The sequence below is a fragment of the Molothrus ater genome, chromosome 2 (assembly GCF_012460135.2).
Source record: "Molothrus ater isolate BHLD 08-10-18 breed brown headed cowbird chromosome 2, BPBGC_Mater_1.1, whole genome shotgun sequence".
Lineage (NCBI taxonomy): Eukaryota > Metazoa > Chordata > Aves > Passeriformes > Icteridae > Molothrus > Molothrus ater.
In genome coordinates, this window is record NC_050479.2 from 23,644,798 (window position 1) to 23,666,114 (window position 21,317).

A 21,317-nucleotide genomic window follows, 5' to 3' on the forward strand; every position below is an offset into this window, starting at 1 on the left:
TGAATATAAATATTTATACAACATTTTTGTATACAATTTGTAAAAGTTTGAGGGCTCTGATTTCATCTTTGTTTTAGAGATAAACTGTAAAGATCTGAAAAGATTTGTCTAAGCTGGAAGTAAATAAATTTTGGAAGTAAATAGATTTTGCTCAGCTGATTTTAAGTGCTATAGATGTAAAAGAGAATGACATTCTCATCTGGAACCCATGTCAGTTAAATCTAACTGCTTTTTTTCTGATAGAGCTATCAAAGAAAGGAATCCAGAATACCACCTACCATCTGACAATCTAAATGAGGTGCCCATCTCTTACCTCTGATTTTATGGCCAGTTTCAACACCACTGTGTAGTGATTTAGCCATGCAAAGCATAAAATCATTTAGTTTGCAAAAGATTTATGAATTAAGGTATCTTTAAAAAATATCAGCTGCAGCCATGTATATCTATGAAGTGTTTAAAGTGCTGGGTTTTTTTTTTTTTCGAGGGTCAGTGTATGAAACAGTAAAGGCATAAGCAAAAGAAAGTGTAAAAAGCTGAACCAGCTTGATAGAAATGCAGTCTGGCTCAGCTGTAAATGCCCTAAAACCTTGTGCATCGTGAGGGTTTGGGAAAGTGATTTGGCCAGAAACCCCAATAACTTTATTTAATAAATGATTCCCTGAACTAATTCCTGAACTGGCTCACCAAGAAGCTCCCTGAGTGTCAAAAACAAAAGCAAGGGCGTGGGTGCTGATGCGAGAGAGGGAGGAGAACAACAGAGCTGTGGCAGCCTGGATTTGGATCAGGTTAAAATGAACCACACTTGAAGCCCAAATAAATTGTGACATGGGGAAAATTTGATGCTAAATCAATGCAGATACGATGCACTCTGAGGCCTGAAAACATTCTCACCTTGATACCCATGACTAGAGGAAGATTTTAGCTGTTTCTTTTTTCTCACCAAATCCTTAGTCTTGTACATGAAGATAACAATATGAAACCAAATAAGATTTTAAAAATGTTGAATTAAAAGATTTATTCTATTCATGCATTAGATAAAAACACCTTAAAAAAGACATTTGCAATTTCATTTAAAAGGCTTTTAATTATGCTAAATACAGGGGAAAAAATATTTTGTCACAGAAATTTTACATTTATCTAAATGAGAACTCATTGTTGAGATAGCTTAATTCCCCGAAGCTGGCAGCAACAGATAGAGTTTATTATTCTGTCTGACTACCCTGAAAGCTATAAAGTTCACATTGCACATCTTGCCAGGAAGAAAAAAAAAGCAAAAAAAAAGCTCAAAAGCTCAAACCAATTTACTTGTTTCTGGAATTTATTATTTTATACAAATTTTTGCAGAATGTGATAAAATTTGTAAAAATACACTACAGCTACATACTATAAATTGTATAAATAAATGTGAAGAGAATTATATTTGATATATTCAACTTTTGCAGAATTCCACACAGCAATGTAGCAAACACATTCTTTCATTGACACAGTAAATATGGAGTATTTGTGAAGTAGTAATGCACAGTTAGGGAGAATAGGTCCTACAATTGCATTCAGTAGCCTAAAGAAGGGAGGCCAGAATGAGAGCTTTTCTCATACAATTAAGAGCAAAAATTCTGGATTTCCCATTTCCTGGATGAGTGCTATAAGCAGCATACTACCCTGAATATTCAAAATGAGATATGCCCATGTCAATGGACACTTGTCTGGGGAAAAGAATGAACAAAAAGATGTCCTAGTGCATTGGTACTTTATTCTATCTTTGAACTGAAGCAAATACCACCACCTGACTTCAAAGAACTTGTCCAGCATGCTGGCACTTCAGGATCTTCTACCAGCTAAGACAGTGTTCCTATAACTTTTTTTTTTTTGTATAAAAATTTGCCACAACTTACTTTTGTGAGGGTAGCAGTTTTGCATGTATGTGAGATAAACCTTCAGAATGTTTAACAGAACAAGTTCCTCAGCAAATGTAGGCAAAGCAACATCTTGTTTCCAGATCTCAATCTAGTTTTGGCAGAAGCTAGACACAAACTTGCTCAGACTGGGCAGAAAGTCTAGACACCCTAGTAACAGCATTTCCATGTTTGAACTGGCTACACCAATGTATTTCCGAAGCAAGGAATCAACTCAGCAAGATTCATCAGAAACACAGTTTTGGATGTAGGCAACAACGTTAAATTCTTTGTGTTGAAATTCTCATTTGGATACTGCCACTATGCTCATCGTAATTTAAATGCTTTTAAAAAAATGTTAAACATAATCATATTCAAATCAAAGTGCAATAGTTGCTTTATGAAGGTGTAGGTACATTTACATGCTGTGTGATTGCTCGTTATACAGATAGGCTTATTTCCATACTATGAAGGAACTGCTTCAGATGGGTGGAATAATTTCCCCCTTCCTTTGTCCAGGCCGGGTTTTTTGTACGAAAGGGTGCTGGTTTACATCATAGGACTTGCCTGATCATGAACTTCTTTAGCAAAACAAAACAAATGAAAAACACATACCAGTACTAATTATCTTTACTAGTTATTCTTCCTCCTCAGAGCAGTCCCACGTTTTTAGGCACCGTATGTAATGTGACTAAAGGAGATGATATGGAGCTATTTATTAGTAATAACCACCACTGAAGGACTTCTCCATTTCCTCCCTACAGGTTTGAACAGGTTCTCCTGAAATCTTGTTGTAGTAGTTTTACTGTGATGGTGATGGTAAATATATGCTTTAACAAGATTTGTAAGGAAAATTATATATTTGCAGAGAAGAAAGAAGCAGGCTTTCAGGAAGACAAACGCAAACCTCCTCAGACTACAGGAAAGACACTTTTGTCTGCAGCTATGGAGACATTTAAATGACTGATTCCTTTCCCAGAGAGTTAGGTGCTTAAATCATATTCCATTTGCACGGAATGTGTATCACAAGGTTCCCCCAAAATGAATGAAAAAGGATCTGCTATATCAACTCATGGATAGGTAGAGTTTTGTTATCCTTTCCATTGGTTTATGTTGTTAACTAAAGGTTTCCTGGGGTAAAATAAAAAAAAAAAACAACCTACAAACCAAAAGGAAGGAATGGGAGGAAAGTTAGTGATTTAGGACCCAAATAAACATTTAACTACCAGTGTGCTTTTATGTGCTGAAGTTTGGCAAATGCACATATATGAAAGGCCACAGGGAACAACCAAATTGACACCTGGAACCCTTCTGGTCCCTGAAAATTCTGAGTTTATAAAGGAATATAAGTACACAGAAATTTTTTTGCAACTGAAATAGAAGACTAAGCCCTCACTAAAATAATGAATTGACAAAATCAATTATACTACTGTTCTCTGGTTTTGGGGGGCTTTTCTAAATAAAATCTCTTTTAAAAAGATCTTAACTGTCTTTGGAAAGATTAATCTCTAACATCTGGTACTTTTAAGAGACAATGAAAATAGAACTAACCCTTGGTGTAAGCACCTGTAAGGTGAAGGACTAGAAATATAAAGGGGGTAAATTGTTTTAAGATAAAGAAACCTGGCATCAGGCACCTAATGCATGTGTGGAGAAAGTGAAAAACTGAGAACTATGAATTATCGAGAGCAAGGGAAAAGCCTAGATTATTCAAAAAGTACCTGAGACCAAAAGGTGACATTTTAAGTTAGAGGCAAAGAAGAAAGAAAAGAGGAATATAGGGCTGCTGGCTTGCCTATGAATTAGGCCTAAATTGGGCAAGAAACTATGTTTCATATCCATTATTGCAATCTAGTGGTCAGCTCTACTTCGACTTGCAATTTATGAAGTTAGGAGCTTTGATTCTCAACCTCATTGTACGTAGAAAGAAGGACATTTTCTTTCCCTGAAGTATTGTGGATAATAATCAGTATCTGCAAGATAAATTCTGAGATGGTTCCAGAGAGGTGACAAAGCACGCTAATAATATGTTGACATTCTAAATATAAACATTGCAATTATGTTGTTACAACTACAACTAGGAAATGCCTTGCACGCAAAGGAAGGAAGCAAACTTAAATCTTAAGAACAGACACTGCATCAAATGGAACTAATCCTGTGCTTAGAAGCCTTGCTGAATCACAGCTCTTTTGAATGGGTGCTGTCATACAGGCCACCAACTGCTGAAGCATGGCAGTAGGAGGCTCTTTAAAAGAAAGTTTTATGGTCCTGAATGCAAGTAATTTAAACATTTTTTGGTAAAATTTGTAGCATAAATGGAAATATCAGTTGAAGATAATCAATACCTTAAGTAAAATACTTTATGCCCTTTTTATCATCTGAGAAGTGAATGATTTCTTAGTTTTAATCGAAAAGGAAAGGTTTCAGGAAGATCAAATATCAATTTTCTTGGCTAGACTGAAGTTAAAGAACTCTATCTTGAAAATAGCAAAATACAGCTTAAATCTTTTTTCTCAATTTGCAATTATTTGGCTAGAAAAACAAAGTTAGATTTTTAGACACACTAAGATTCTTTTAAATGTTTTGATGTGTATTTTTCAAATTGCTATCTTAAAAAAATCAGTCATTGTTAAAAGAGCTTTGCTGGCTTGCTTACCTTTTGACCAAACAGAAATTAAATTTTTCAGCTTGCGAGAACATTTACAATTTGCAGTTTAAGGAATCTTCAAAATACATCATTCAAGGCCTAAACCATGGTAAATCTGGTATAGAATGTAGAGAACATAGTCACAGACTGGGTAAGGCAGGAAAGGACCACAGTGCGTCACCTGCTTCAACCTCCCTGCTCAAGCAGGGTCATCCCAGAGCACATGGCACAGCATTGCATCCAGATGGTTTCTGAATATCTCCAGTGAGGGAGATTCCACAATCTCTCTGGGTGACCTGTTCTAGTGCGCAGTCAACCTTGCAGTAAAGAAGCAGAAAGGGAAGTAAAGCAGTGAAGTAGTAAAGCAATATAGATGGGCAAAACTTGCATTCCAAAGAGTTAACAGATGAAATCTGAAATTTTGGAGGAAAAGTGATGTCATCCTCCTTGACTGGTGACTTTTCAAAGGCTGACAGGAAGCAGAGATGACCTAATGATTTTTTTGAGTTAGTCATAGCCCTTCAAGTCAACAAGCTACGAGATAAAAATGCATTTTACATTCTCTGATATTATGACTATAAACTGGACTCTAAGGATACCTTAAAATTCAGGATAAATGTAAATATATTTGTAATTCTTATTAATAATTTATATATTTGTACTCACTTTTTTTGTATACACACATTTCTCAATATTATTGAACCTACTCCACACAGAAACTAAGAAGCCTTAAATTCTCATCATGTCACTTTTAATAAAAAGGAGATGCCAAATGCCACCCGTGTGACTTCATTTACGCTCAGCTTTGCAGACACCCTGCTCACAGGAGCACACTGTAGTAGCTGTGAATAGGGTAAAACTGGGCCAGAAAAAGGAATGGAAAATATTAGGATTTCCTTCCCAGTTTTGATGTGCACGCTTTACAGTGACTTGATTCACACACCAATTTGCCTTGTCTTTCAGCATAATCGTCAACAGTTTCTTGGCTGCTCTGAAGGAGCTATATTCGGTACTCTGCTGCTGCTGCTGCTGCAACATGAGGCGGGTGTCTGCTCGCCTCGGCCGAGCGCAGCCCAGCGCTACCCCCAGCCATCCCCAGCCACAAGAACACTGCAGGCTGGAGCGGGACGCGCTGTGACCGGTGCGGAATCCACACCTGCTTGGAAACGGGGAGTAAAATAAGGCGTGACAATCCCTTTGGGACGTGCGGGGGGAGCTACTCGAGCGCGCTCCCACGCGTGGGGAAAGACCAGCTCCTCCCAGGGCTGTTACTGTGCAGCCGAGGGGGCCCCACCGCTCATTTTTAACTTTCTGCGGGGAGCGGACGGGACCGTCCCAGGTGTCCCTACAACACTGAGGGAGCGCAGGGCAGGCGCGGCAGCCGCCCGCACTTCCCTGCGCCCCGTTCCCCGCCGCCCAGCCGCGCAGCCCCCGGGCGGGACGCAGGGTGGGGAAGGAAAGCAGAGAGCACCGGGGCTGTCACACGGTTCCGGGCCGTGCCCGCGGCGAGGGGCGAGGGCCGCCCTCCCGCTGTGCGGCGGGGCCGCGCTTCCCCCGGCCCCTCCCCGCCCCGCCAGCCCTCAGCGGGACGGTGCCGCAGCGGCAGCGGCAAACCCCGCCCTCCGCCCCGCGTGTGGCGCGGCTGGGCGCACCCTCGCCATTGTCTGCGCGGCGGTCCTTGCCTACTGCGGGCACCGGCGGGCGGCGCGGCGCTTGTGGCCGCGATGCTGAAGGGCTGCGCGCCCCCTCAGACGCGGCAGCGGGCTCCAGCCCTGGGGAGCAGCCACCCCGCCTGCTGAAGACTGAAACTTTGCGTCTCCGCCGCTCCCTCTCCTCCCTCTTCCTCTCGCCCTTCTCCATGCGCTGAGCGGCCGCGGGGCGCCCGCTCGGCCCTATGGACGCCTTCAGCGCTGCCAAGGCCAAGATGGGGGCGAAGAGCGGCGGCGAGGCGGCGGCGGCGGGAATGGCCGCGCCTCAGCCCGCCGTGCCGGCCCCCAGCCCCGCCGGTCCCGGCTCGCCCGGCGCGCTCGAGCCCGCTGCCTACAAGCTGGAGGACCTGGAGACCCTGGCCACCGTGGGTGAGTGCGGGAAGGAGGGGAACAAAGGAGCTGCCGAGGTGCCCGTCTGCGACCGTGCCCGGCGAGAGGAGGTGCCCGAACAGCTGGCTGCCCCCTTCCCCAGCGCCCTCTTTTTTGTATTTTTTTTTTTCTCTCCGCCTTCCCCTCCCCGCTCCGCTGCCTTTTCTCCCGCCGCGCCACCGCTGGCCGGTGTGAGGGCAGCTGGGCTGCCTGCGGTGTTTGTAGGTGCCTGTGGGCGGCTGGCGGGGACGCGCCGCAGCCTCCGCGCGGTTCGGGAGCCGGGCTACGGGGCTGGGGGAGGCTGTGGGCATTGTACGGCCCCGGCTGCGGGATCTGCAGCGGAACGAGCCTGCACCCGGACCTGGGTTTGGCTTGTCTCTGGGAGGAGTACTGCCACTGCTGAAGCTGAAAGACCTTTTAGTATAAAACCTGGTTTATCTGGTTTAACTTCATTTACCTGCATCATGATAAAAAATTCATCATTTAAATTAGCTGTCGGGCCAGGGAAGAGATCAAACAGGTTAACCGAATGCAGGTGAGTGTATGTCAAACCCCCGACACGCCGTTGCCCTGAATATTGATGCAAAGATGCTTTACGTGTGTAGAATTTTGGTAGAAGGTAAGGTCTCATCTCACAAGTACCACGCTTACTAAAGCTGCCTGTAATCGGTGGCATTGTAGGGTAAATGTGCCTTATAAATAGGCATTTCAAACATCAGTGAAGTTCGTGGTGTTCATGTGTGCTGTATCTCTGTATTGTATTTGAACATACTGACAGTTGCATATGTTTTTGCATCTGGTTTGAAAGCTTGTATGTTCAACTACATGGAAGTTTTATTCACTTTTTCATTATAGGGCTGTGAAATTATTTTGGATATATTTATTCCAGTAAGTAATGTGATGTAAATCTTAATTTCCCCTAAGCTCTCTTCAGCCAAAAAGGTGTGATATAAACCCTTTCTTAGTGAAGTTAATGGCTTTAAACATGGAATTGGGAAGGCACAGGAGTGTTGTTGTTAATGAAGAATGCATTATCTTCACTTGAAGTGCGTTGTGTTTTGAGATAGTGCTCCAATTTGAAATGTGGGCAGACATTTTACTGATAATTTATTTGAGATTATTAAGAGACTTCTTGAAAGGTTTGTAATGTTTTTTTTCCCTCCAGAAGTGGTTGCTTTTCTTCATTACATCATGACCATGTGGATGCAGTAGTCATCACTGAGGATTAAGGCTTCAAGTAAAGCACAGATTGCAGAAAAATAGTAATTTTAAAAGAGGACAGGGTAGTCATGGAAATATTCCTGCGGCCAATGAAGAAATGTGGCAGTAATCCTGGTGTCAACCTTAAGCAGTATACCTTTATTAGAGTGTTCTTTAAGATGCTCTTTAGAGGCTAAGGAAAGGGAAAATTGTGATTCCACAGGATTTAAAGAGAGACTTAAAAAAAGGGAGACACTGCCTGTTACGAAGAAACAGAGAAAGAAATACAAGGTAAAAGGAGCAGATAGTTGCCTTTCAAGGCACTGACAGAATATGTAGTGTCCCTTCATTCTCTGTCTTCCCCAGCTTGATTTTTTTCTTTTTTTCTCAAATAGCTCTGTCTCAAAAGATGACCATTCTTTGCATCTCTTTTGAACTGTGTCATTGGTCATTTAATAGGGAAAATAAAAATAAAAAAAGATAAAACTGGAGAGGTATAAAACTGTGCACAGATAAATACATAAGGCCTTACATTGTCAAAGAAACAGAGCTGGCTTAAGTTGGTTGAAAAATGAATTTGTGACATGCCTGTGTATCTTGCTCCTGACTAGGATGCAATGTTGCAGCCTTAAAGTGATACTGAAACTGAACACATGAGTTCCTGCTCTGAGTGTCCAAGTTTATAAAAGATGCAGTGCCCCACTAATGCTTCTGTAGTGCATTAGTCAGGGATCTGAGTCAGGTCTAAGTCTGCCTGAGGTTGGGCAGCTCTGTGTACACCTGCTAGCATGAAGCATTGGAGACCTGATTTAAATGGGCTGCAAGTTAAATCAGTGCAAAATACTGCAGGGTAGTAGAGTGGAATTGTTTTTTAGCTTGAGAAACTTTTTTGCATGGCTTTGACCTTTTTTAATTCAGTTAGTTAAGTACACTGTAGGTTTATATCACGTGTACTGAAAGAGTATATCTACAGTTCTTTTTAGCAGTGGTTTAAGTCAGTATTACCTTATCCTCCATTTTGATCTCCTTGCACAAATAGATGGCATTAAAGTCATCAGTTTCACTTCAGCAATTTACAGTAGTCTGCAGTTTGACTGCTCTGATAAGGATAACCATTTTCTTTCTGCTGATGTTCTTGAAAGCTGTATGCTCTGAGATAATTGGAGATGTTTGGGGATGGGAGGGGACATACCAGAACTTCCTGTTATGTAATTTTTGGGTATCTCCTTTTTACTAGAATCATTGCTTATAGATATACCCAGGCTTAGAAATAGTTATGGCCATGGAAACTATCAACTTGAGAAAGTTGAAAGTCAAAATAAGGAGGTGAGTTCCATGCTCTTGCAGCTGTTTATGATTAATATTTAAGGTAGCAGAATTGTGTTGGTGTCTGTGACATTGTAGTCATCTATGACTTTATGCAACTTCTCTCTGAGGATGGAATAAAATCCATGTAAAAAAAAAAGCTGACCGCAATACCTGCTTTGAATATAGCAGCTACTGTTTTAAGTATCCTTCATAGTCTCAGAGGATTAAAATCTCTCTGTTAACCTGACCACCATAATGCAGGCTGGATTTTCTGTGACATGTGTTTTCTGTGATTTCTGTTGGGATGTTCTGCCTGGTTTAGCAAAGAACTTCATGTAAAGGTGGGAAGAGCAAAAGGGAAGTACGGTTTAGTGTAATCATTCAGAGGACATTTATCTCCCCCAAGCATCCCAGGACTCAGCCTTTGTTTGAGTGTTTGTGGGCTCTTTGTTAAAAGGCAATTGGAGCAGAGTCTGGAATACAAGTTTGCTTTGGAGGGAAGTGCTTTAATATTTAGTTGATAAAGTGAAGTTACGGCTTTGGGGAGGGCACAGGATTGGGACACATACTGGTTTCTGGCACTAAGAGAAGTTAAACAGGAAAAATATTTCTTTGAAGGCACTTCCTGAGGGGTTGAACATGTGGCTTTGAACCTTTGAAGTATATGGGTTTTTTAACTAGTCTCCTTGTATGAAAGTTGAACACTCTTGCTCTGGAGCCATTGAAGGTGCTTGGTTGTCCTCATCTTGTTTTGAATTAATTTTCCTTTCAAAGGAGGTTGAAATACAAATGTTTGCTCAGCACACTCAGAAACTGCTGTTCAGGCCAGGCTGAAATACTCTGTGAATCTCAGTGAATCTACGTACTCACCTGTGCCAAGATTGAGTTAGTTCTGTGCTGTACAGAAACAAAAAAATTATATGCCATGACCACCATGTTCATTCAAAGTTCGTGACCTTTGCTTACCTGAACCTATTTCAAACTTCTTGTAAGTCAGTGAAAAGGGGAGACTGAACACTAATGGCGTAGTTTCTGAATCATCCTTTGTTGTGATAGGCATTTAACATGGGCAGACTTCCTGTTCCAGAAGCCAGAGTGCCTGCAGTTGGACACCTGACACGTATCTTGAAATAGAGATACTAAATTTTTAATTATGCCATAATGAAAAGGTAATTCAGGTAAACTAGAATAAGTAATATAGGAAAACCAGAAGGTACTTCTTTGTTTTTGGGTACATAAAGATGGGAAAAGTGTTACATTCCCAATTGAAATGCATAGTGATGGAAAAGGGAGAAGGAAGAGAACACCAGGAGGTGAAAGATGACAAATTTTTTCTTATCCTCTCTCCTTTGAGATCTGTTTCTTGTCCATTTTTCAAAGTGCAGTGAATTCCATAGCAGACTATGTAAATGTAAATTTGGAGTTGCGAATCTGTTCAATTGGTTGAAATATTTTAATTAGAGTATTTTTATGCAAAAAGATTCTTTTAAACTACTTTTCCCATGAAGTGCTTTACACTAAACAAATGCAGAATAAAAAATTTGGCATACCAGTATTTTCATTTTTATGCACATGGGAAAATTTAAAGGAGTTCATGGGAAAAATGAGGTGCTACATATTTTCAAATACTTAATTTCTCTATGTTCACACACAAAATATGCTAGCCAAATATATTTCAAGTGGCATTCTGTCAGCATGACAGTAGGTACGCAGCTGTAGTCTAATGCCAGGGAATTGTCTAAGTAAGAAACTGTGCCCCAGAGTAGCTCTTTACATGAAAAGTTCTTTACATGAAAAGAAGGCTGGTGGCTTTTTCCTTTTCTTGGAGGCTTAAATTAGTTCACTTTCTTACTAAGTGTTATTTTTGGTTTCACTACCAAGGTTGTCACCTATTTTAAATTTTCTAAGGAATGTATGAGCATTTTTTCCCTGTTTTGTCACATTTTCTTGATACTGAGATGATATATAATAATCCATGATTTTACTTGGCAATGTTCTTGAATACCACAAGTTTTGAAAGAAAACATGGTCTGAATGTTGTGACTGTAATGGTGACCTGAATTCACCATTACGTTTGTACATCTTTGAGGCTTTAGTCATAAAGCTAAATGACTTGAATTTTGTTTTCACTCTCTGTATTTCTTACTTTATTTTTACCTCCCACAAAATGACACTTGTCCCAAAATAAATCATTATTGTTATAGCTGCTGTTCTAGAGAGAAATGACCAGGTGTGAGACTCAGCTTTCTTCCTTTGCTTTTCCTGTTATCCACTGCTGAGGTGAATTTCAGTACCATAGTGTTTATTGTAGATTAGGCAGCAACAGGTTCTTTCCCATAAGTTTCTTGTTCTCTTTAGGATGGAAAAAAATGGATTGAAACAAGTATTCTCTTTTATCTTTCAGAGAGGTCAGAAAAGTGAGAGTGTATGGAAGAAGTCTGAACATGTGAAAATTGAAAGTTCACATTTCTGCTTTTCTATCTTCAGTGTTTAAAATCAGTCTTGAGGTAAATTGTTAGTGTTTGCCTGTCACCTGTTCCTTTTGTCTGAATCTAGTTTAGATATTTAACTGATTGCACAAAGAAATTCAGTATTCTTTATCTGATGTTATGAATTTGACAGTGTGTTATAGAATAGGCTTCAACACTCAAATATGCTTCTTAAAGATAAGTAATTTGTAAAGTCCTATAAATAGCCCAGAGATGCCCAGAAGTGCTTTTTGCAATGTAAATAATCAGATAATCTGGGACACAACCAGTATTAATATTTCAGAAATAAGAAGCATGCAAAACTCACCCACAACATCAAAAGCACCCAACACCATACCTTTCCCCTGCCAAGTTTACACTTAAAAAAACCTGATTTACCAGGTGAAAATACTTTGGAAAAACTCCTCTGTTAAGTGTTGTCTTAGCCTAAACTGAAGAAGATAAGAAACCTGCAGAGAAATTGAGGTTTTAACTTTTTTTTTTTTTTTTTCCTTTTTCAATGGGAAGAAACAGGAACTTAAAAGTGCTAGGGGTTGAAAGCATGTAGGTTCTTAGGGCTTGACTCAATTTTTTTCTATGTTTAGCTTCTTGAGCATGCATGTCTGGACTGCTTGTAGAGGACAGAGAGAACAGCCTTTTGGAGATGACTGCATTGGTATTTTGGCTTTCATGTAATGAAAACTTAGCAAAACCAATCCCTTCTCAAAGTGTGTTTAATCCTGGTTTGGTCCACTTTTAAAGGTGATTGTCAGTGTAAATAAAAAAAAAAAAGACAAGTGTGGTGAAATTTATATACTGTTTTGTTTATTATGAGAGACATAGAGGTGTATACAGCAATGAAGAGTGATTTTTTGTAAATATAGGAACCTGTGTTTACCTTCCAAGGTCTTGTCTGGGCATAAGCTGTTTTTAACCAAATTATTTAGCTCAGTGTAATTCCCCTACTGTTGACACTTACCAGTGTAAAACATTTTCAGTATTACCTTGTACTACTCAGGAGTAATTTAACATGTTATGTTTACTTGGGAAAGCATCCTTTAAACTGTGCAATATTTTAGAGGGTTTTTTAGCAGCTTCAAACTGGTACATAAAATTTTCTGAATACTGTCTGTTAGTGTGCACCTGGGATATTTAGGGTAGAGCAATTCTCAAAATTAGACTATTTCTGCTTTCCCATAGAAAGACTGTCTTTCAAATGACTGAACAAATGTTGATTTATTTTTTTAAAAAATAAAGAAGGGAGAGATATATCATACAACATTCTTTGCTAGTAATATTCGGTTTGTGAGCTGCACTGTTTGCACTTCACATTAGAGCACTGGTTTCGTTTCTTGTGTAAAATATGGATTTTAACCCTTATTTTTAATACTGGAGTGGATCAAAGATGGTGATCTGTAGAATTTGGTCATGAAAACTTTTCACTTGGCTGCCCTTTTTCTTCTGGCCAGTTTCTTCACTCACATCCCAGCTTGGAGCAGTTGCTAGGTGGTCTGTTAATTGATTGACCATAACTTTTGTGTAAATGTATTATCTTTTTTCTTCAGGGGATCGATAGGGCTGCTTCAACACGTTTCAAATCAGACAAATCGTGTGTGTGTGTGTGTGTGTGTGTTATTTATTGCCAACTGATGCACATTAAATATAAATGAAGGAAGCATCCTTTTCATGTCACTGAACTGTATGGTACAACCTATTTCTGTATGCTACTGGTGGTGATGGAATGTGAGACTTGTCTGCTGGGTTGATCTGGCCAGTGGAACCATTCCCATAGTATCTGATTTTCTAGTCTTGAGATTCTTTATTTGTTAGGGAGAGTATTTCATAGCCCTTATGCCAGCCCGTTATCTTGTCTGTATATCAAGAGACTAATTTTTATGTGAAAACTTTGCTCTTGTTTCTTCCTGGATATTTGGTTTGAGTATCACCCACAGCTTTCTATATTGGATATATACATATATACATTATGTGTGTTAATATGTATATATATTTAAGTTTACACAAACTCATAAATTTTAAGTTTTACTATTCTGCAGCTTGATAGAGGAAGAGTGAGAATATGTAATTCTTCTGCTCATTTTCTGTCAGCATATTTGTGCTTCTGAATGGCTCTCACACCAGATACTTGTTTCTAGAAACTATTCATAAGTACCTACAATATGTAGGAGCAGGTTTTTTATTTAATTTTTAAGCTGGTATATTTTTTACTTCCTTAAAGGATTGGTTCTGAGCTAATTTTGCATGAGAGATCATGTACCTATTATTTGTTAATTTGATTCTAATATGCAATTTGTATATTCAGGTGTAATTATTTATATTTTGTGTTTATTGGAGTGCTGGAGAAAGGTAACTCAGAGCAGAAGAGCTGTATATTATTAACAATTATCAGCAGTTGTAACCTGTGACTTAGACTTGTTGTTTTTTGTATGTAGCCTTGATGTTGTCTAAGGCATATTTTTAAAAGCATTAAATCTAGCAATGTGGTAAATTATTTTGCCTGGAAAATGCAATTATAGAACATCTGACATTGTCTAATACAAGAGGAAATCAGGTGAAGGTGCCAAGGTGTGGGAATTTTTTGTTTTGTTTTCTGTTTGGTTGCTTTCTTGTTTGTTTGTTTCTTCATTATTCTTCATGATTCCTTCCAGAGAGGTAAGGGCTGATTACCAAAATCCTGTAAAATGACAGTTTGAGTTGGCCATTATGCTGTGTTTTTTATGAGTTTTGGAATTGTTCTTTGCTAAAATGTAGCTTCTTACAGAGCATTCTTGGTATTTGTTAAAGTGTTGTTATGTTTGTTTAGGGGAATATGGTGACTCAGAGCAATTTGAAATATTAATAGAAATGACTCTGCCATTATTGTTAAAGGTGCAGGGTGCTCTCTGGATGGAAGCAAAATGTCTAGTTAGTACTGCCTTTTATGCCTGTCAGGTATTACTCCAGTCAGTAAATTAAATGCTCTGAAATGCTTTAGGTAGATGCTAAGGGAACTATCCCTCTACAGACTCTTCCAACAACAGGCTAAAGCGGTATAAGATTTTTACTTTGCTGATCTGCTAATGAGGATGCACTGTAATAGCTGTATGTATGGCAAATAGAAAAATTTGGAGGGTCTGGTGGCTGACTGTGTTCATATTCAACTTTGGCTGCTATAATAGCAGACTCCTTGTGCCACCTGCCCCAAAACTGATGACAGTCTTCTAGCCTCAGAGCTCTTCCCTGCCAGCTTGGAGTGGCTTCCTGCAGCTCTTGGGTGCAGGAGATGATAGCCTGTACAGTTTCAATTTTCGTGGCCTGCCAAAAGTAACTTCAGAGTATACATTGTAAAATTTTTCTTTGTTTTCAGGAAAATTAGTGGGTAACTTGTTGTCTGTCCCTGGAGAATAGTGAGGACAATGGTGGTCAGTCTGTTTCTGAATTGGGATTCTTGTCCCCTCTTTCATGAAAATTTTTCAAGTTGCATGTCACTATGTTAAGTTTGCATTCTGAGGCCATTAAATTCTCCCTGACTTCTGTGACCTTTCCGAGGCCTTTAAAAACTTTAGCAGTATGTCTTTATTTAAACCACCCAGTTGTCACACTCAGAAGTGGTGAATTTAGAATTTATGGTGTAGCAGCAATGTTTTTTTCCCTCCTTTTTTTAGTAACCAACACAGTTTAATTCCCATATTTGTAGAAATTCTTCATTCTTTCATATATTTGGAAATAGTGGAATTTGGGTTATAATAAATTTAAAAAACATTTCTAAAATTTTCCCAGTATTGCACCATAATTAAAATTATTTTGTTTGAAAGCTTTTATACATCTTTTCTAGTACTTTTACCTTTTACAGTGAGTAGCTGTGGTTCCTTGGATTTGTTTATGGAAAGTTTTTCTTGATTAAGTTGGGTTTGTTTTGTTCTGTTTGTTTTTTTTTTTTTTGCTACAAATGCCAGCTGGGAAGAAGCTGTGAGAAAGAGTGTGTCCTACCAGACAGAGCCATTAGAAGGAAAAGCAAAAGTAACTGGGAAGAGAATTGGAAAGAATCTGAAAAAACCCCTAACAGTTGGTGCAAAATATTTTCAAATACATGAAGATATATTTCGTATGGGGGGGAAAAAAAGAGGTTTTGCAATTTTTTTTTCATTTCAGTTTTACACATTCATTCAGGTTTTATACATTCATCTGTTGAAAAATAGATACAAATTGGGGCACATCCAATCCTGATGCTGTAAAGCTTGTGACATCTATCAATTTTAAGTATTTTAGGAAAATCAATTATATTCTTCTAATATGTGAAGGGTTTCTAGATTTATCTTAACTCTTTATCTGCAACACCTGACTTACTGTAAAGTAAAAGATTTATTGTGGTGGCAGTGGTGATAATTTTTTGCTGCCTTGGTTCTTAGGCAGACCTAAATTTTTCAGTGCTCCTAAATTACTGTTGGTTGAGGGTTAGACAGAGTACAGCCCAGTTTGTTTGAAATGGCATAATTATGTGAAAACAATTTTTTTAAAACAATTTTGAACATGAAATACATATGATTTTGCTGTCTGCAAGGGATGTTTCTTATCAGTGAATTCTTGATCTGTCGAGAAGAGCTTGCAATACACGGTAATTGTAAGTAGAGAGGCAACACTGTGAAATGATAAATGAGGAAGACAACTGGTTTTGTGACTAATGAATCAGTGTCTCAGCAAGCAGTCTTTTTTTTTTCTTTTTTTTTTTTTTTTATCCTGACACATTTGCAGGTAAACCCAGCTAACTTAAGGATAAGGCAGGAGTTGGTTTCAAAATTACTAGTTTCATAGCTTAGTATCTACCTGTTTCACATTGCTTTAAGAGTTTCCCATGAGTGTACCTGGGTGATAAAAGTTTGCAATATAGTTAATTTTATCTTTGAATTGCAATTGAAATGCTTTGGCATAGTATTTAGAGACAGGGTTTACACTTCTGTGTTAAATATTCTTTTAGAATTTTACTGACTTTGTGTGGTTGCTATTTGCATTTTAAAAAAGAGGGTTCTTGGTGAAATGGGGACTTACCAAAATAATAATTTGGGAGGAGGTTGGCAGGCAGTGGAGATGAATGCATATCTGAGGCTATACTTTTGGCACAGAATGTTCAAATTCCTACTAAAAATGATGTTGGAAAAAGAAGGGAGAAGGGGGCTTAATGCTATTTCGAGACACTTCCATTTTGTTTAGGTGGGCTTGTATCTCCTGGATAATTGCTGCTTTTCAGAGCAAAACCAGTAGAACTGAGTGAAAGTGTAGCTAGAAGCACAGTTGGATATTCTAGATGATTGTAAGTGAAGAAACTGATGTTACTAGTTCTAGATTTGATAAGTGAATCTGAATGTGTAGTTTTTGCTAGGTCATACTGGGTCTGCAGGGTCATCTATTCATGTGGAAGTAAGTGAGCTGTGGTGCTTTTTTTATGATTTTCTGAAATGCTCAAGTTGGGCACTCCTGAGTGAAATATGGATGGTTTATGCCCTGTAATAAAATATATTGATAAGCTTCTCTCTAATCTTTGTATGTTTTGGCATTTAAAATATTCGTACAAGGGGGAAAAATCTCCTATTGGCAGTTGGGTATAATACCTATGGAGAGATTCAGAACTCCAGGTCCTCCCATGATAGTTGAGATTTCTAGTCCGATTTGCTTTCATTTTTGGTAGAAATGTTAGGAGCTGCATTGTTTGAGAACAAACACAACTTTGTTGCTTGGCCTCCTCTGCTTCTCTGAAATGTGAATCTTGATGTAGAATTAAACACTGATTGTAATAATAGGACAGGAAAAAAAAAAAAGAGCCAGCTAGAAATGCAAGGCCACTTGAGGGAAGGAGAAAAGCCATACTGTGTTTGATCACTTCACTTTGGAGAGCCTTCCACAGCATAGTTTTGTAAGTTTTATAAGCAGACAATTATATTTTTTTTTGGGGGGGGGGGAAGGGTGGAAACTATTTAATTATTTGCCATAAAGTACAGTCATCCCTAAGGAGTTTTGTATGTTGTACACAGACCTCATTTAAAAGACTGAAAGTAAACTTGACTTAAAAGGGCACTATAGTGAAAACAGGTACTTAGCTGTTTAAGCATTGATTATACTTAGCTTGTGTACTAGCACGTCCTACAAAGGATAACATTTAGTTTTTATGTCAAGAAGTTTGAAATTTTGTTAGTCATTGTCAGAGCTTTCCTCTGGTACCTTGTGAGGAGGTGTATTTTAATAGTGCAGTGCAAGTTTCTTCTTCCATTAGCGACGTATGAGGACCTCATATATATGACACAATAATTTCATCAGTCTCTGTTTTGTCTCCTGAGACTGTTCCTAGGAAATCTGCAAGCATCTGAAACAAGCTTTAGTAACAGTAAATACCTAATATGCCTGATAATGTTTCTTGTTTGGCTATTTCATCTGTCTTCAGGGAAGAAATATGCCTTTTAGCTTTGCTACCAAAAACTTAACATGCTTCACCTTTTGTAAAAAGTGTTAATGGATAATAATATAATCACCATCAGATCACCAGTAGCTTTCAGTTACAATTGATTTAAATATGAGCTGATGAGCAGGCCCAGATAGATTTGCGTTTATTTCTGATCTTAAATTCTGTCCCTGCCTTCTGAATTTAGCAGCTTTGAGCTTGTGTTCTGTTTCCTTAAATGTAGATTCTGAATTATAAATGATATTGAACTGTTTGTTATTTAAATTGAAAACAAATATATTTCTGTTGAGCTGTGTGCTGTGTCAGCTATAGTAGTGAGTGACCCTCAGCAATGATGTTTCAATTTTGGAGAAATACGGTCTACAAAGGGCACATCAAGTACTCTTGGCGTGTGAACCATAGCTCATGAATTCAATTAGCTGTAATTGAATCTATCCTATCAAAGTGGTGTTGGATTTGCTATTCATTACTTCCTTTACTACTGACCGTGGTCTTGTTTTAAGTGTATCAGATGAGGTGCAGGTAATTCTGAGGTTGTATCGGGTGAGAGAATTGTAGAGTACAAGTAAGAAGCAACTATGGCAGTAAACAACAGAACAAATTAACCTGAGTTTTGATAAATGGGTGCATGTGTATATGTCTGTTGCTTACCTGAGAAATTCAATGTATAATGAAGACATACCTAGGATGAAGAGTGAAATAGCAGAGTGAAATAACAGAAAATATGAAAGGAAATGTCGATTCTTAGGGAAAAAAGTGGACTTTGTTTTATTTTCAAGATTTGAGTAGTCATAAAATCAGAGAATGCTGTGAAATTCTTGAAGGGGACCTTAAAGACCATCTAGTTCCAACCTGTCTGCTCTGGGCAGGTTTCTTCACTAGGTTGCTGAAAGCCCCATCCAAGCTGGTCTCAAACACTTCCAGGGATGAGGCGTTCAGAACTTCTCTGGGCAGCCTGGGTAATCTAACCTAACATCTGGCCTAAACCTACCCTCTTTCAGTTTGAAGCCATTGCCCCTGTCCTGTCACTATCTGCCCATGTAAAAAGTAGCATTTTATTTTGGTTTTTTAAGCCCTCTTTAACTGCCTCAGTAAGGTCTCCCCTGATCCTTGCTTTCTCCAGGCTCAGCTACCCAGCTCTCTCAGCCTGTCAATACAGGAGATGTGCTCCAGCCCTCTCATGACCTTTGTGTCCCTCCTTTGGACCCACTCTAACAGGTCTGTGTCTCTCTTGTGCTGAGAACCCCAGACCTGGGTACTCAAGTGGGCTCTTAGCAGAGCAGACTGAAGGGGCAGAATCCCCTCCCTTGACCTGCTCACTCACACTGCTTGTGATGCAGCCCAGGATGTGGTTGATCTTCTGGGCTGCAAGCATGCATTTCTTGTTAATAATTTCAAGTCTGATAAATTCTTTATTAATCACATATATTTACTCTTTAAATATATTTGTTCAGGGCAGCTAGTCATTGCAAATGAGCTTTATTCTGTAATCTTGTATGTCAATCTTCCTTTTGTGTGGAAAATAAGGTATTGTGTAGGGAGTTCACTTCCAGCCTCGCCTCTTTGTGACATATTACATCTTTCCACCTGTCTCTTCAGATGTATGAAATTTGCAAACTTCTTAAAAAAATTTTGCAAACAAATTTTTTAAAAATAAATATTGGACCTCAGATGATGTTATGCTTAAAGAAAAACAAAAGGAAAGATTGTACAGAAACAGTGTCCAGCACAGAAATGCCATCCGATTATCAGCCAAAATATCTTTCCTTACTGTTGCAAAATTAATGATACTGTTACAATATATGCCATAGCCTCTGAAACTTACTCTAATATTGACTTGATTTCCTTTTCCTTGTGGAGTTGCTTTCTTAAGAGTAGTTTGGAAAATCAGGGTTGTTTTGTGAAAGGAATTTACTTGTAGCATGTTTTGGTATACTTTTTCATAAATTCTCAAATGTTCTCATCCTGGTGCATTTAAATAATGTCAGTTATGTACAGTGTTCTATTTAAAGTCTTATTTGTTGATTTGGATGGGTTCCTTGTGTATGATATTGATAGGTGTAATAACAGACAGAGATTGGATCCCAGTTTTGATACAGGAAGGAATGGAAAGTGTGTGCATAAATCTCGGGGGAAGGTGAAACTGGGACATTGGTAGAGTGGCTTTTCTTTCCTATTAAGGAACTGCACAGTAAAAATAGAAGAAACTACTACATCCATTCTGTGTTTCAGTCAAATAGTTGGCTGGTATGAAGTTAGAACTAAATTTAAAGTTTAGCCTTACTTTTCTGCATTGTAAAGAAAAAACAGTGACTGGTCCATACAACCCTGAATAGCATGAAAAATTCAGACCATGGTCCTTTTCTGATAGGGTATTTAAATGTTAAATTGGCATTGGCATGTCTTCAGTAACAGTAGGTATTAATACAAGTGATATTTTCAGTCTTTATTCCATTAGTAATGTATTTCTTGGACGCTATCAAGATTTTTTCCAATATGTTTAATTGACATTTGAGAATGCAATTTGGAGACTGGGATTTTGAAACTTAATATTTGTGTTAGGGCTTTTGTTCCAGTTCCATATCAAATATAACTTTATTTGGATAATCTAGACTTACTTCCTCTTTCTTGGATAATAGCTCTTTATGTAGAGAATATGGGGATATTCATTGATATTCATTCTAGTGCCAAACAATGGTGATTTCATCACCTTATCTTGTACAGAGTTACACTAATTTTGTAAGGTATACCATGTGAGAATTTGGAAAGGTAATGGAACACATGAAGTAAATTCTAGATACCTAAGGCATTGTTATTCTGTAGTCTCTTAGGAATATCAGTTGATACTGCCTTCTGAATATAAACAAAGCCTTCCCTTTGAGGAATATTTTGTTCCACTCATGAGTTCTCAGTGTATTAACCTTTAACCAAATAAAAGTATATTTGCAGTGCTTCTTCCAGATTGAGATAGTGTTTAAGGAGAAAATTCTTGTGGGCTTGTAGTTTTTTTGTAAAATTTCATTTACAGAAGATAGAATGCAGGGTTGTAGTTACACTGCAGCTGCTCGTAAATTGTAGATGCAAAGGAATTATTTGGGTCTTTTGGAAAGGCTTTCCTTTTGCTGTGGTTACAGTGCTGAGTCATTTGTTCATTTTATAGTAAAATCTCTAGTACTCACTACAATCCATTTAAAACAAAGATCTAGCAAAATAGGTTTTTTAGAAATAGTCAGTTATATCAGAAATATTTTTCTCTGTCAGTATAATAGCTCAAGT

At 38.5% G+C, this 21,317-nt stretch overlaps 1 protein-coding gene across 2 annotated transcripts in view; it reads left to right on the top strand.

The window, feature by feature from the left end:
* The first annotated feature begins 6,202 nt into the window (after window positions 1-6,202).
* PRKX (protein kinase cAMP-dependent X-linked catalytic subunit) overlaps window positions 6,203-21,317 on the top strand; it is a 56,179-nt gene continuing 41,064 nt past the window's right edge. For both annotated transcript variants that reach the window (XM_036389272.2, XM_036389282.1), the window contains exon 1: window positions 6,203-6,617. In XM_036389272.2, the coding sequence (XP_036245165.1) occupies window positions 6,434-6,617 (184 nt within the window). In that variant the 5' untranslated portion in view covers window positions 6,203-6,433. The remainder of the gene's footprint in view (window positions 6,618-21,317) is intronic.